This window comes from Chlorocebus sabaeus, chromosome 20 (genome assembly GCF_047675955.1).
Source record: "Chlorocebus sabaeus isolate Y175 chromosome 20, mChlSab1.0.hap1, whole genome shotgun sequence".
In the NCBI taxonomy this organism is placed as follows: domain Eukaryota; kingdom Metazoa; phylum Chordata; class Mammalia; order Primates; family Cercopithecidae; genus Chlorocebus; species Chlorocebus sabaeus.
Genome location: NC_132923.1, coordinates 77,154,998 through 77,170,865, shown reverse-complemented (window position 1 = coordinate 77,170,865; position 15,868 = coordinate 77,154,998). Strand labels below are relative to the sequence as shown.

Genomic DNA, 15,868 nt, shown 5'->3' with positions numbered 1-15,868 from the left:
TACATTGAATATTTACACAAACTTTTTGTTTAATAAAGGAGTTCTACTGATAAAGGGGTAAAAAGAAAATTTAAAAATTGCTGCTCTACTCATTGGTTTGTTTCCCTACACCAAGTACAGGAAACTTTTGGCAACTTCATGGGATCCATGGGGACACCCACCCAATCACAAACTAGAACTAGAAATCGCTGAGCCTTCCTTCTAGAACACTTTTTAAATGCAAAACAAATAATGCCTTAGGTATCTTAGATATTAACCTCCTTTGGACATTGATTTCCTATCCTTTTTTTTCTGCCATTATACAAGCCATGTTTTTAACCTTTAAAGAGATTTCCAAGGACCCCAGTGGGAAGTAGCACAGATGCCAACTGCTGCAATATCCACTTTCTTTTGAAATCATTGGTTCAGAACTTTTAGAAAGCAGCATCTTTTAAGAGGGAAAGGCTGACCAGCTTTAATCTTTGTGCCGTGTGGTGTGATTTAACCCAGCGAGGGAGGTGTTATTAAACCTATTTTATGAGTGGGAAAATTGGAGGTCAGAGAGGTTAAGTCACTGGCCCATTTTACCGCGCGAGGAGAGGTAGTACCAAGATCTGAACCGAATAGTGCTCTCACACCCATCATCTTCTCTCCACTTCCTCTTCACCTGAACATGTAGAGAATGAAGGAGCTGGTCTGACTCCCTCATTCTACACATGAAGAAACGGAGACTTAAAAAGAAGAAAAGAGCCAGGCACGGTGGCTCACACCTATAATCCCAGCACTTTGGGAGGCCGAGGCTTGTGGATCACCTGAGGTCAGGAGTTTGACACTAGCCTCGCCAACATGGTGAAACCCCTACTAAAAGTACAAAAATTAGCTGGGCAGGGAGGCTGAGGCAGGAGACTCGCTTGAATCTGGGAGGCGGAGATGGCAGTGAGCCGAGATCACGCCATTGCACTTCCACCTGGGCAACAAGAGTGAAACTCTGTCTCAAAAAGAAAAAAAAGAAAAAAGAAAAAACGTACACAATGTCATCTGGTGGGTTTAGGTTGAAAATCAGGTCTCTAACTCCTGATCCTAACTGCATTTAAAACATTCAGTCACTTTCCTTAGCAAAATCCTATCCTGAGTCTGGGAACTTATATTTCTCTCCATTTATCAACTCATCATCATTATTACAATTAGGAATACTGATTTTAATAAATTATTGACATATGTACAGTACTGTACAGTTTACAAAATACCATGCCTTCACATACATAATCTTCTTTGATCTTCACAATAACCCTATGAGGTAAGTTGGATAGGGATTATGATATCTGTTTTTACAGATGAGAAGAGGGTGGTTCAGAAAGTTTGAATAACTTTCTCATGGCCATGCACCTACTAAGAGTAAAGCCATTGCTGAATCCAGTCTTCTGACTCCAAACCTTTCTACTAGGATGGGCACCTTTCTTGGTGATACTACAGTGTGATTTGAGAGTGCAGTGGGCTGGCTTCTCTGAAGCTTTTAGAAGCCTGCTTACCTTCCTGAAACTGATACGGAAGTACAAATGGTTTATTTCTATCGAAAGATTTGCTCCCTGACCCTATCCCCCTTTTAAAAATAAAATTCACTTCTCTTCCAGATGCCAGAGTGTATATGCATATCTGAACAGTCACCTGGATCTGATTAAGAAGGCTCAGCCTGTGGGTTTCCTTACTGTTGATTTACATGTTTGGCCAGATTTCCATGGCAACCGGTCTCCCTTAGCAGATCTGACACTAAAGGGCATGGTAAGTAACAGCTAGTCCTTGCACGTGGGTGAAGGCAGGCCAAAGGGCTATACAGTTTGGAAGAAGGAAAGTGAGGAAAAAGGAAAAGAAAAAAATAAAACAGGCCAACAGCCCACTGGCTTTGTGCAGATGCATTACTGTTGCTGCTCCCTGGGATGAGCTGCTGAAAGTTTTCATTGTTTCTGAGCCAACCTTGAAAGCGTTAAAAGCAGCATTTCCTAGTTCAGCTACTGCTGCCTCTTTGTCCTGTGGAATGGCTAAAAGTCATGCCTATGTAATTTTGGCATTTACATCAGTCTGTAAAGTCATATTTTCCAACTGCATCTTTAGGTTGCCCAGTAAATCAGTAGTAAATATTACCACCCATGGTCTTGCTGGCCACAGCCACACATCTGCCTAGGCTCTGAGTCAGGGCTATTCAGAGTCTACACTAATATAATTAGGATTTCAGATTAAACTTTGGTATAAGTGAATACAATTTATAACTTATGTTGGAGAATAAATCCCGCTGTTAGTGCCCTTTAGGGTCTCTTCCTCTGTGGATATTCTAGGCCCTCCTAGAGGGGCCAGATGAACTTGGTGGGAGAGCTCTCAACCACCCCAGTTGAGATGTAAAAGTAACAACATCTTAGACACCAGGAGAATCATGTTTGAGGTGTGATGAAACAGGTTAAAGCTAGAGGAGGGGCCAGGTGAGGCCACAAATAAGAAAATAAGCCATGAATACAGGAACCAGGAAAATGTCGTAAAGCTGAGAAGGTGAGTGTGAGGTACGTTAAGGCAAAGTTCAGAATGGAGGCTGTAAACAAGGCAAGGCTATGCAAAGGAAGCTGCATAATAGTGGAGCAGGCCTGATGGAATCAAGAATTCAAGACTCAAACTACTACAGTTTTATGGTTAGTTTCACTGAGATTGTTTTAAATACTTTTATGATGCCAGCAGGAAGACCTGAACTTTATTTTCATTACCTAGCTGACATGATCAACTTCTAGTACTAAAAGGGAGGCATGGTGAAAAGAAAAGAAAATTAGACATGGCAAAGGTTATGTTGATCTCGAGTCCGTGAAGCATTCCCACACAACAAATCATGAGCTTGGTGTCCTTATTTATAGAGGCAGGAGAAGAATGTCCAGAGAGGGCCATGTGGCAACAGGCCGCAACTAGAAAGCCACACTTTCAGATAACCAACTCTGTCTGTAAACAGGGGGTAGGGGAAGAACACATTTCATATGGGTACAGAAATAAGTGTCTTAATTAGAGACAAATATCTGAAGCCAAGCTAAATAGAGTTAGATACTTAAAATGTTAAAGCAGTTAAGAAACTTGACCAGTGTTTTAAATGACCCCAAAATAAAGCAGTGTTGCATAGTAAAATGGTCATTGCTCTGGAGGTCATATGTAGCTTTAGATAAAACTGACCTGGGGGGGCCTTCCCTCGCCAATATCTGTCATACCCAAATTCAGTACCCAGCATGTCAGGCTTCATGTCTCCCAGTAGCTTTTATCCAGTTCTTAAAACCAATCCTGACATCCAAGACCTAAGAATTATCATCAGAAAGATATTCTAATAAAGTTGACCCAGATATAGAATGAAATTCCAAAGAAATCAATGGAGTGTTCTGAAGAATTCTCATAACATGAGAATAAGTGTGTATGCACCAAAAGGAATTTCTTACATGGGGACATATGCCCAGTTGTATCTAAAAATCCTGGGTACGTTTACTTTTTTAAAAACTTGTACGTTTGTTCACATACCTCATATATTACTTGATAGTTCTTGGCAATGATTTCCCTTTATAACTGTCCTTGGGTTAGGCTACAGTGGAATAGCTATCACTCCATGAATTTGCATCATAACACTGGAAGGAGAAGATGACCTAAATAAGATAGAAGGAAGGCAATTCTGAGCTAAATACTTCACCCCAAATCTCCTTCCTTCAGTCTAGTTTTGGAAAACATCAAAATAGTGACCCTGAAATTCTTCTGTTATCATGTTATGTCCTTTTGCTGGAAACTATAATGATGCCTATCTCCAGCACTCATTCAGCAAATATTAATTGGGTCCCTAGTGTGTGCGAGGCACTGCTGTAGATATGAGTAAGGTGCAACAATACCTACCTTCATAGAGCATGTTTAAGGTTGGGGGTGGGGCAGTGCTTGAGAAAATGTTAATAGGATCTAGAATTGCAGGATAATTCCAATAAAGCAAGATCCATGTACAATTTCTTCTTTTGACCCCTAAAACGTTTCCCTGGACACATAGTAAGCGCTCAGTATATATTTATTTATAATTTATAGGCAATATGGAGATAATAAAGAGGTGATTTGTTGCTTTAGATAAAACAAACGTATGAAGAATTTACTAATACCAAATGAATTAAATGGCTACTGACACTGACTATCCATATGGTAAGTATTTAATACTAATATTAATATCCAAGTAAATAAAGATAAGCTCCCATTGTATCATAATTATGAGAATGTTTGTTCATCAAACAAATACAGGCCCTATTACAGTTGGTGGGGGATATGAGTAACTAGACACAATGCCAGCCCTCAGGAATATCACAAACTTTGGGAGGCAGACAGAATATATAAACAGGGAATGGAAAGGTGGTATTAAGCTCCAGGTGTCCTTCACTGTCCAGAGCTCTCCAAATGCATGGAAGACGTTTGCCCAACCTGGTCCCAGCGGTCAGGAAAGCTCCAGACGGGAAGTAACATTGACACTGAGTGAAGCTGGGAAGGGGGTTTGAGGCCAAGGGAATCATAGTATGTGCAGTATTCTAGCGGGAAGAGAGCATGGCATGAATGTCTACAATTTTGGCTCCTTGTATCATTGTCTAACCAATGATAGATTCCCTTTAGCATTTTATCTTAATAATATAAAAAGAAAATGTTTTCTCGGAAAACCACTGGATATCTGTATATTCTTGCTTTGGCAGCATTACACTCTTCCAGTTCTCTACTCTCCCCTCAGGTGACTCTTTTCTTGCGTTGTTAAACATTTACCCATTCACTGTGTTTTTATTGAATACCTGCTGTGTGCAGGCCTATGCTAAACTCAGGTAATACAGAGAAAAAAGAAAAGTACCTGTCCTAAGTTCACATAAAAGTAGGGGAGGTAACTATTGTACATGTGTGTATGTGTGTATATAATTATTTTACAGTGTGATCTCTAATAATCAGTGCAAGCTGAAGGAGCTCAGTACATGTCTGACTTTGGAATTGTTTTCATGTGGCACTGGGCTGGCAAACCCTGATGCAGCCTTTTTCTGTTTCTCTTGAAAATATTTGTAAAAATGCAAAAAAGTCATGGACTCATGCAGGCCTTAGGAATTAGGATGGTGTTCAACTAGGAAAACTAGAATTGATATTCCCAAAGAAAATCTGCGAGGATTTTCTAGAATTTAAATGATGAATGCAACTTGTTTGATAACATCATATATGACATAAGAACAAAGTCATGCGTGACCCACCATGGAAAGAATTTGGACCTTGCCACCTTCTGCTCCCTAGCATAAAAGCACAAGGTTCTTTTAAACCTAAAAACAGCACAGCTATCCCTCGACTTTACTGCTGATGGTTGGGTTTTTTGTTCTGTTTTTGGAAAGCAGCCAGTGAGTTTAAATTCCTAGATCCCCCCACGACCCTGTTCCCAGCCACCCTTTCAGTTCATTCCATTTGAAAACTGCCAGCCCAAGAATTCACCCAAGCAGGAAGTGTGAATTAGGAGGAATGGTGATGGCTTGCATTCTAAGCATCTGTTAATGAGGCAGATGTAGGAAAAGTCTTAGTAGTTCTGTAAACTTGGGAGGAAAGGTGTACTTTGCACTACTAGTTCTAGGCTTGGAAAGCCAGGTAGTGCTGATCTACCTCAGTCCAGCAAAGCTACAGAAAATAAAAACTGCTGTACTCTGCCAATTGGCATTTAGCTATAGATCTGAAGAGACAAATTCAAGTATACAGTGAGTGGGGATAAGAGCAAATCACATGTGCTGTGTGCTGGAAAATACTGAACATGTGTACCTGTCTAGTTAATGTTGAAATATAATAACCCCATAGAAAAACTATTACATACAAAGAAAAAGAAATACCATTGTGAACACTTAAAGGAAAGCCCTCTTGAAAATTATTTACTACTGAAACCAAATGAAAATGTTAGAGAACTTTGTGATATATTCAATACAATATTTTTAATTTTTTTTTTAAGAGACAGGATCTTGCTCTCTGTCACTCAGACTGGAATGCAGTGGTGCAGCGGCCTAATCAGAGCCCACTGTAACCTTGGACTTCTGAACTCAAGCAATCCTCTCATCTCAGCCTCCCAAGTAGCTAAGACTACACAGACACATGTCAGCATGCCCAGCTAATTTTTAAAAATTTTTTTGTAGAGATGGGGTCTCACTGTGTTGTCAAGGCTGGTCTCAAACTCCTGGGCTCAGGCTGTCTTCCCACTTCAGTCTCCCAAAGTGTTGAGATTATAGGCATGAACCACTGTTCCCAGCCAGAATTTTTGTTTCAAGGCATATCTCTATGAAATAGGCCAGAAACTTATTAGGAAAGAATGAGTTAAGATGAAAGGACAATGGAATGAGAAGAAAGGGGAAATGGCAAAGACCACAAGACAACTAAAAATGCAATCAAAGAATTAAAACCTACATTGAAAGCAATAGGGAGTATAATTTTCACTGAAGAAAATAAGATCAAGGCTGTCATAAGACATAGCATATGTTTTCAATTTACTCTATAGGAAAAACATTTTGAGGATAGGAGCGACGGCTTATTTACTTTTTAAAATCTCAACAGTTCTTAGGTCAGAAGCTGGCACCAAATAATTGCCTTATGGTCAAACAGTTCTTTCAATCACTGTTCGCCAAATGAGGAATGAACAGTGACCTGCTCAAGGTTGCAAAGCCAAGAAGTGGCAGAGCTTGCCTTTTAGGATATGCACCCCATCCTTTTAGGATACAAACTCTGGACTTTGCAAAACGCTTGGAGGACTATTAAGAAAGGGAGTTTCAACATGCATTATACGTGGTTTCATAGTGAACTACGTTCCTTAAGCTAGTCCTTGCTCCTCTGTTCTTCTGACCACCAACCTTGTGGCTTATCCTCCCACTTTTACCCTAACCGTGGTCTTTGGATTTAAACTCTGACCCTGTCTCTTCTCAGTAAGGTACTAGTTTCCTTCCCACCCTCACTGACTCAGATTTCAAAACAAATAGCCATTTGCGGTTTGACCTGGTCCTAATACCTTCCACACTAGGTGCCTACCTTCATAAGTAGGAACAGGACATAACCCAGGAATCTCTTCCTTATGCTTCATAGTATCATTTCCTTTTTGTTCTGGTAACAATTGACTCCTATCATGTGACTAGCTGTCTCATTTTTCTTTTGATGATACAATATCAGCCTGAAGCACTGGACTAAAGAGAGGTGGAGGAGGTGGGGGATGAGCAGCCTAACAGCATGGTTGGACTAAGTACCCCACTATGTAAACATTTCTCCTTTCCAGTTGATAAACAAAGCACAGAAAGGTGAGGGCTGCAATATGATTATTTAAAAGAAGCAGAAGCTTATGTAATAACAGTCAGTCTCAAAACAGTAAGTGCTGATGATTTTAGGTTCATTAAAAACAAGACAGACCCCCCCCCCCACCAAAAAAAATGCTTACTTTTAAAGTAAGAAAATGACATAGTCACACATAAAGGTAGATGAATATAGGCTGGGCTTGGTGGCTCACACCTGTAATCCCAGCACTTTGGGAGGCCAAGGCGGGTGGATCACGAGGTCAAGAGATCGAGACCATCCTGGCCAACATGGCGAAACCCCATCTCTATGAAAAATGCAAAAAATTGGCTGGGCGTGGTGGTACATGCCTGTAGTCCCAGCTACTCGGGAGGCTGAGGCATGAGAGTCCCTTGAACCCGGGAGGCAGAGGTTGCAGTAGGCTGAGATCACGCCACTGCACTCCAGTCTGGTGAGAGAATGAGACTTCATCTCAAAAAAAAAAAAAAAGTTGAAGATAAATACTCACCATCAGGAATAGTTGCATGTTTTAGGGATTTTTTTTCTTGGTGGTTGTTTTTATTTTAAATGTTTTGTTGGATGGTTTTTACCACTGCAAAGGAGTAAAGAGGGCTCAGGTTTTGAAATCGGACTTATGTTTGAATTTGTCTTGAAGATATACCAGTGTATGACCTTTGGCGGGTTAACTCTGTGCAGCTGATCTGCCCACAAGGAAGCAAGAGTGACCCAGGCTTCTTTGCAGGGTCGCTGTCAGCGCCAGACGGCAGGTGTTGGCACAATGGACAAACAGCACAGCAATGCCCTTGAATTGGCAGCTCCTGCTTGGTGGCCTTTGCTTGCACATTAAGAGATGGCCAACAGGATCCTGTGTGGCTTTTGAACCCTGAGCGGCCAGCCATGGGCCTCCCACTTTAGCCCCAGAACTGACTGGACTCACCAGCCCAAACAGCCAGCCAAAGAAGCCCACTAGTCCCTTGGTCCTTGCAGAAAGCAAGTTTCATACAGGTCTTGAGACTGATCTTCTTTGTTCAAGTCCTTGGCCCTCAGTTTCCTCATCAGTACAGTAGGAAACTCAAATTTGGTGTACCTTATGGAATAGCTAGTGTTATAGGAATTTTGGAAGAGTCCTTGCCTTCTCAAATATATGAGCAGTTTCTATTCACAAAAAATTGGCATGGCCTTTGTTTTGTGGTGTTTGGGATTTTAAAAAATTATTTTCCTGAAATAACCACTAAACAAAGCAAATGACCTTGGAGACATATCAGGCCCTGTAAACACACCAAATGCGCCCTATTCACCATTGGTTGAAACATATTTTCTCTGCTTCATGTTAAAAGTAACGAACTACCCAGAACAAAAAGTGATTTTCTGCTTCTTTGAAGAGCTGTGACTTCTAACATCAGAGCGTGTGCTACTCAAAGTGCTGGAGAGGTTGAGTGCTGCTCCAACAACTCTTCAAAACAAGCACAGAGATAGTGTGTATGTGGAAAACCAGGAGAGAGTCAGGGAGGAAGCACTGGGAGATCTTAGCCAGTTCCCAAGGGAATGAATCCCAGCTAGCTGTAGGCATCGCTAAACAGATTCAGATGTGGAAGGAGTCACCAACTCAGGGTATCTGCAAGAGTCAAGAGAAAGCAGAGGTTGCACCCCTGTGACTTTTCTGATAGGGAGATGGATGACAGAGCTGGAAGCTCATGAGCTAACTGAAGTAGCTTTCAAGTGATGTATTTATAAGCTTTGGAAACACATGGACTCTGATATGAGTTTGTGGATGTTTTCACTGTTATTTAATGCTGATTTATTCAGCCTTTATTTTTTTTAACATATTTTTGCTTATGAAAAATCATATCCTGTAACAAAGCTTAATATTCTCAGTGTCTTTAACTGGTTTTCTGATTACATATATATAATCACAATACCAAACTGATGTTGTGCAAATTGGTCACAAATTTTACCAAAAATATATATATATATGTTTTCCTGAACAAATATATTTTTTATTTGTGTATTTATATATAAATTTACATATTTATATTTTATTTAAAATATATATTTTACTGAAAAATTATATATATTTTACTGAAGTGACTAATTTGCCAGCTGGTGTTGTGATTTTTCATAGGTACCATTTTTCAGGCACCTGATGCACCAGGCATCATGGTAGATGCTTTACATGTATCATCAACAACCTTCACAACAACCCTGCAAGACAATGTTGTCGTCCCATGTAAAAGGAGAGAAACCAAGGCTCAGGGAGTTTAAGTAGCTTACCCACAGGAGAAAAGAGTATGAGTGGAACTGGAACCAGTCAATTCAAACCTGGGTCAATGACATTCTTTGGGGAAAAAGAAAAATAAAAAAACTAGATCTTTGTCATTGTTGTTGTTTTCATTGCTTCTGCTTTGTTTTTAATGTGCCTGGCATCTTTCTTTTTCATTTTAATGACTTTAAATTCTATCACAGAATCAGACTTTCCTTTCTTACTGCTCCTTTATCTTTCCTGTATACACTAAACAACAGGTAAAACCACGGAATGGACTGTGGGCAGGAGTGTTTCCCAAGGTCATGTGGCATGATAAAAGATTGAGGGGCGAATCAGGTGGAATCTACTGGGAAGGTCCAAGACAAAAACAACACAAAGGAACTAAGGCCAGAGGACCAAGGATAGAGTCCATGGTGTATAATCTTGGTGTGCAGATCCAAGACAGGGTTAGACAACAGCAAGTACAGGCCAGAAGAGTTGTGCAGAGCAGCTTTGAGAAACAGTGTATGAGCGTATCAAAATGGCTTAGACTTAAACACCTCAGAAGCAAGGCAAAATGTGAAGGGCCTGGTGCTTTGGGTAAACAGCAAACAAAGTAGTGTTGTGTGGTGTAGAATTCACCAGTAGAGTAAGGTCATGAGGGGCAGTGTCCATCTATCATTTTTGCTTGCTATAATAAATTACACAAATCTAGTGGCTTATTCTTTCACAGTTCTGCAGGTCAGAAATCTAGGTTGGTTCTGCTGGTTTCTCTGTAACCAAAGAAATTGTTCACAAGGCCAAAATCAAAGGTTTTTATTGGAAGGTTCTGGGGGAAATCTGCTTCCACACTCATTCAAGTGGTTGACCTAATTTAGTCCCATGCAGTTGTAGGACTGAGGTCCCTGTGTCCATGCTAAAGGTCAGCCAGTGGGCCTTCTCAGCTTTCAGAGGCCTCCTGCATTTCTGGGCCCGTCACCCCTGCTGCCATCTTTAAAGCCCTCAATGATGGGTCAAATCTCTCCCATGCTTTGAACCACTCCGATTTCTATTTCTGCTTCATCTCTCCTGTCCTCCTCTCATACTGTGTCTCTTGACTGACTCCTCTGCCTTTCTCTTCTGCTTTTTTTTTTTTTTTTTAAGACGGAGTCTCGCTCTGTCGCCCAGGCTGGAAAGCAGTATCGCAATCTCGGCTCACTGCAAGCTCCAACTCCCGGGTTCACGCCATTCTCCTGCCTCAGCCTCCCAAGTAGCTGGGACTACAGACGCCCGCCACACCCGGCTAATTTTTTGTATTTTTAGTAGAGACAGGGTTTCACCGTGTTAGCCAGGATGGTCTCAATCTCCTGACCTCGTGATCCGCCCACCTCTGCTTCCCAAAGTGCTGGGATTACAGGCGTGAACCACCGCGCCCGGCCTCTCTTCTGCTTTTAAGAGCTCATGTAATTACCCTGGACCCAACCAGATAATCCAGGATAATCTCCCTATTTTAAGGTCATCTGGCTATTAAATAATTTTATCTGCCCAGTTCCTTTACAACAGGGCCTCAGTTAGTATTTGATTGAATAACCAGGGTACAGAATATTGAGGGGACATGTTTAAGATTCTGCTTACAGCGTTGTGGTAGCACAGTCATCTGCATTTCTCAAATGTGGATGGGATTTAGGCAATGCCAAGTGTTAGCCTAGATTCCAGACACTTACTGAAACCTCTAAATATTTTTGGAAAGATTTGTCCGCCTTTCTCTTCCAAGCCGGTGATTATCTCAGACCTGTCCTCCAATGTCCTCCTCCCTCCAGAGGCTTCCTATAAATCTTTCTCTGATCCTCCTCATTGCCTTTTCCATCAGCTCCACCTTCATTATTGACTGAGCAAACAGAGCATTTCTCCCTCTCCATTGTGTTCTGGAAAGCTTTCAGTGAATTCCCCCGAGACTTGGATACCCCCATCAAGCTCTGATGACCATAGGAAAATCTCAGGACTTGTGAATCCCATTTTCTTGTCTTTTGTAATCTTTAGAGATCCCTTGGGAAACTATTTTTAAGCCTTTTTTTTTTTTTTTCTTATTTGTATATATAATCAATTCCTTTAACAACTAGGTAGGAAAAAATTTAATTGCTAATATGTTTATTGATAATCTCAACTATTTTAGAACCTATGAACCTGTAATTTATAATACCAAGGTTTAGAGCAGTCATTTCCACAATTTATTGTGCATTAGGACCGTGGTAAAATGCAAATTGCTGGACCCACACCGAAGGTTCAGTAAATCTAGAGTAGGATCCCAGGAAACCTACACTGGACTAGGATCCCCGGAAAGAGTTGAGGGGAGATGCAGTAGTTTAGACAGCTACTAAGTTGCAAGATTTAAGCCTAAGTCCGTGGTGGACTGTAACCGTCTGTCTCTTCTTTTTACAATGAATGGAAGTGTTTAGGTTCCTAAGTACTAAGGCTTCCTCAAGGAGTTCTTGCAAGAGTCCCCCCACTCTGTGTCCCTGGGCACTCAGGGGCTTCTCCATACTCCTGCATGCCTGTACCTTTAACATTATGGTCCCAGTGATGATGATCAACTTCTGCTCTGTCTTCCCTACACTGAACAGTCACTAGTCTCCAGTGCCCCTCATTCATATCCTCAGTAGTACCCTTAGCATAATGAAGGGGATATGTTATTCCCATATCCCAATAAATGAATGGGATTGAGCCTTTCATGCAATTCAAGAGAAAGAGAATGAACACTTTTTAAGAGAAAGAGAAAGAAAATGAACTTACTTTTTTTTTTTTATTTTACTTTACATTCTGGGATACATGTGAAGAACGTGCAGGTTTGTTACATAGTTATACATGTGCCATGGTGGTTTGCTGCACTTATCAACCCGTCATCTAGGTTTTCAGCCCCGAATGCATTAGGTATTTGTCCTAATGCTCTCCCTCACCTCCACCCCACCCCGCTACAGGCCCCAGTGTGTGATGTTCCCCTCCCTGTGTCCATGTGTTCTCATTGTTCAACTCCCACTTAGAGTGAGAACATGTGGTGTTCGGTTTTCTGTTCCTGTGTTAGTTTGCTGAGGATGATGGTTTCCAGATTCATCCATGTCCCTGCAAAGGACATGATCTCATTCTTTTTTATGGCTCTGTAGTATTCCATGGTGTATATGTGCCACATTAAGAAAATGAACATTTAAGTGCCACCTTTGTGCACAGTTGGCACCATAAGAGTTACAGGAGTGTGTAGCTCTTACAGACTCAGTACAGCTTACTGAAGAAAGTAATTCACTTTGCAAATGATACTTCATGTAATCCTCACAAAAATAATTTGAGGTATTATCCTTTTTTTGCAGTTGAAAAAATTGAGCTCATAGAGGTTACAAAATTCATATAGTGTCGTGCAGCTAAATTAGAGAAAATGTCAATATTTAAACCCAGGTCCCTTCCTCTAAAGCTCTTTCTTTCTATTGGCATACACTTCTAACCTCAAAACTCCCAATATTTACGTAAGTGCTTTATATTCATAATCTAGGAGGTTAAAATTAGGCAATGCAGTTACTTGCATTGTTTTGGCCAGTGTATTTTCATACACCCAAATATTAATTATAAGCACTTTCTCTTACAGTTCTCTTCATTACACAGTAGCCAAAATAGATAAAATGTGCTTACCCTTGCAACTCTCCCATCGGGCTTCCCTACACATTTGTCTGTCTCGCCCAAACATTCAAAATAGGGACAGGGACATCAATAAACACAATCCTTCTACTCATGCTTCCTCTCCATTTCCTCTTAATGAAACCGTTCAGCCTCCAGCTAGGGAATCAGTCCATCTGGCCTATCCTAGCCTTTTCAGACATTTCAAAGCTGTGCCTCCCCAGGACTTCTTTGGCACTCGCAGGGCACTGTCACCACCTCCCTTCCAAGAAGCTCCCCAAGGATCCTTTGTAGCCTCTCAGGCAGTCTATGTGGCACTCCCTGCAAAGTTCTGTCATGGGTTGACTGGGCTGAGATCCCTGGCATTTGAGAGAAAATTAAATGTTCTTAACGATCATCTGCATATCAGATGAGATGTCAAGGAAGCAAGGACCTCAGACCGCAGTGTCTTTGCACTTAAGAGATAAATATCTTTCACTAAGTCACATTTCAATACCATGACTCTAGGGTTAGTGGTGAGGGAATATTGGAAATGATTGTGTGAGAACTGTGTTTGCTGCTTCCCTTTTGATACTGAATACCTTCTATATTATGATCCATGCAATAAATCTCTTCTAGAATTTCTTCCCGGGAATAATTTTGTCTCCCTTCAAGGATAGTTATGTTTTATTTATCAGAAAAAAGCTATTTCACCCTCATATGTCCCTTTTTGCCATAGCTGCTAGCAAGCTCAGGATTTAAATTTAGTGCTCAATTACATTGATTATGTCATTTTCAGTTTCTGGGGAAAAAAATTATCCTCCCTTTTCTCCTCTATGATTTCTGAGCTCTGGAGGCACTGGAAATTTAGAAAAGGTTCCATGATATCTTTTTGCTTGAATACCAATGCTTTTTGGAAATTCTCCTGGATGTCTGTTGGGGATTAAGGAAGTTAAATCCAGCTATATCACACCCTTTCTTCTCTCTTATGGATCCTTACTAATTGAGGAGGATATCAGAACCCGTTACATTATCGGTATTGTTACACAAGGCACTGGGGTTCCTAATAAATACTGTTGGGGAATGCATCTTATATACAAAGTCATATTTTACCCACACTGCTAGCACAAATTATCCAAATCTTGTCTTTAGGAGTTGGTCAGCCACACAGATGATCATGGCTTAATCTACTTCCTATTGATGACCAGAGAGAGGAAGTCAAAGAGAGGCAGCCTCCTGGACAGGCTCTAGTACAGTACGCTAAGCCATGGTCCAGCAGCTTCCCTAGGAGACCTAATAGCAGAGGTGCTGCTGAGGCCAGGCCAGTAATGGAGAGACAGAGAAACCGTGTGTGAATCGCGTTCATGACTAGTGATCATTGCCAGGACCACCGTATGCCAGCATGGTGCAGGCAGCTTTCAGAAAGTGTTCAGCTCAGGGGTGCTCAGCTCATGACTGGTGTTCATGACTAGTGATCATTGCCAGGACCATTGCATGCCTGCATGGTGCAGGCAGCTCACAGAAAGTGTTCAGCTCGGGGGGCTGTGACCAGGCTGAAATCCTGCTTACTCTGCACCTTTTTATAATTCATGCTTCCAGATGGGGTGCCTTTTTCAAGCTCACACAAAGGCTCTATATGAGCTACAGGAACCTTTCCTTTTACCCTATTCTCATAAAAGCCACTTTTCTAGATGAGAAAGGGTAAGTTTAGGGACGGGGGAGGGCAGCTGGGAGCATGGAGCAAGTGACTAAAAGTGTTCTTCCAATGTTCTTTTCTCTTGGGGCATGGTCTCTTCTTCTCTGATTGTGGGAGGAGCCGAGGCAGTAAACTTTGTCCATCTGTAATTGTAGAATTTAACAAAGAAGGATAGGACCTAAGAAGAGACAGTGGTGTCTAAAAGGAGAAAAGAAGCATTGAATTGTCACTGGTTCACAGTTCACAGTGCTGAGTGAATTGTTACTCAGCAAATATTAACTTAATGCTTACTATGTTCCAGGCGCAGCACTGGACATTAGAGTTTTGGAGAGTAAAACAGAGACCATCAGGACACCTACATTCTGGTGTCCATTCTCTGTGTTCCCTTAGGCACATTATTTCCTAACTGTGAAATGAAGTTCTATAATGTCAGCATGGTTCATGTTCTTTCTGAGTTCCAGAATTCTTACCATATGCTTAGGTCTCTGGGAAACTTTGTGAAGGATGTTCTTTCACAGTTAATGGCTTAGGATGACACAGCCCCAGAGTTCTTCTCGTGTCTCTCATTTTAATTTTCTATCTTCTTGTGTATTAAAAAATCAAAGCCATCATTCTAATCTGATTGCCCAATTATTTGCCAAGAAAAACTGTCAGCAGGTAGGTCTACTGAATGTAGAAATCCCCACATCAACAGACTTAGATAAATAATTCAGCATAGCTGGAGCATAGGATACAGAGCGAGGAAGGACAAGAGTAAACACTGGAGAAGAAGCAAGGGCGAGCCCAGAAAGAAGCACATGAGACAATAAAGGCATTTCTACTGTGAAATGAGGGCAATGGGGAAAATGTTTTACAGGGAGTAACACGATCAGATTTGCCTTTAAGAACAGTCGGTCTAGCTCCAGTGTGGAAAGGAGTACAATTAGAAACAGTGATATTTCCTCAGGGCCTCTGTCAGCAATTAGGAAGGACATAATGGTGGCTTGAATTAAGGAAGTGAATGACAGTAAAGATCAAGAAAA

The 15,868-nt window shown here is 41.2% G+C and overlaps 1 protein-coding gene across 12 annotated transcripts in view; it reads left to right on the top strand.

Moving 5' to 3' along the window:
- The window catches only part of FGGY (FGGY carbohydrate kinase domain containing), a 445,568-nt gene that overhangs the window by 327,090 nt on the left and 102,610 nt on the right, over positions 1–15,868 (top strand). For all 12 annotated transcript variants that reach the window (XM_007978542.3, XM_073007252.1, XM_038000610.2 and 9 more), the window contains one exon: positions 1,611–1,758. In XM_007978542.3, the coding sequence (XP_007976733.1) occupies positions 1,611–1,758 (148 nt within the window). The remainder of the gene's footprint in view (positions 1–1,610; positions 1,759–15,868) is intronic.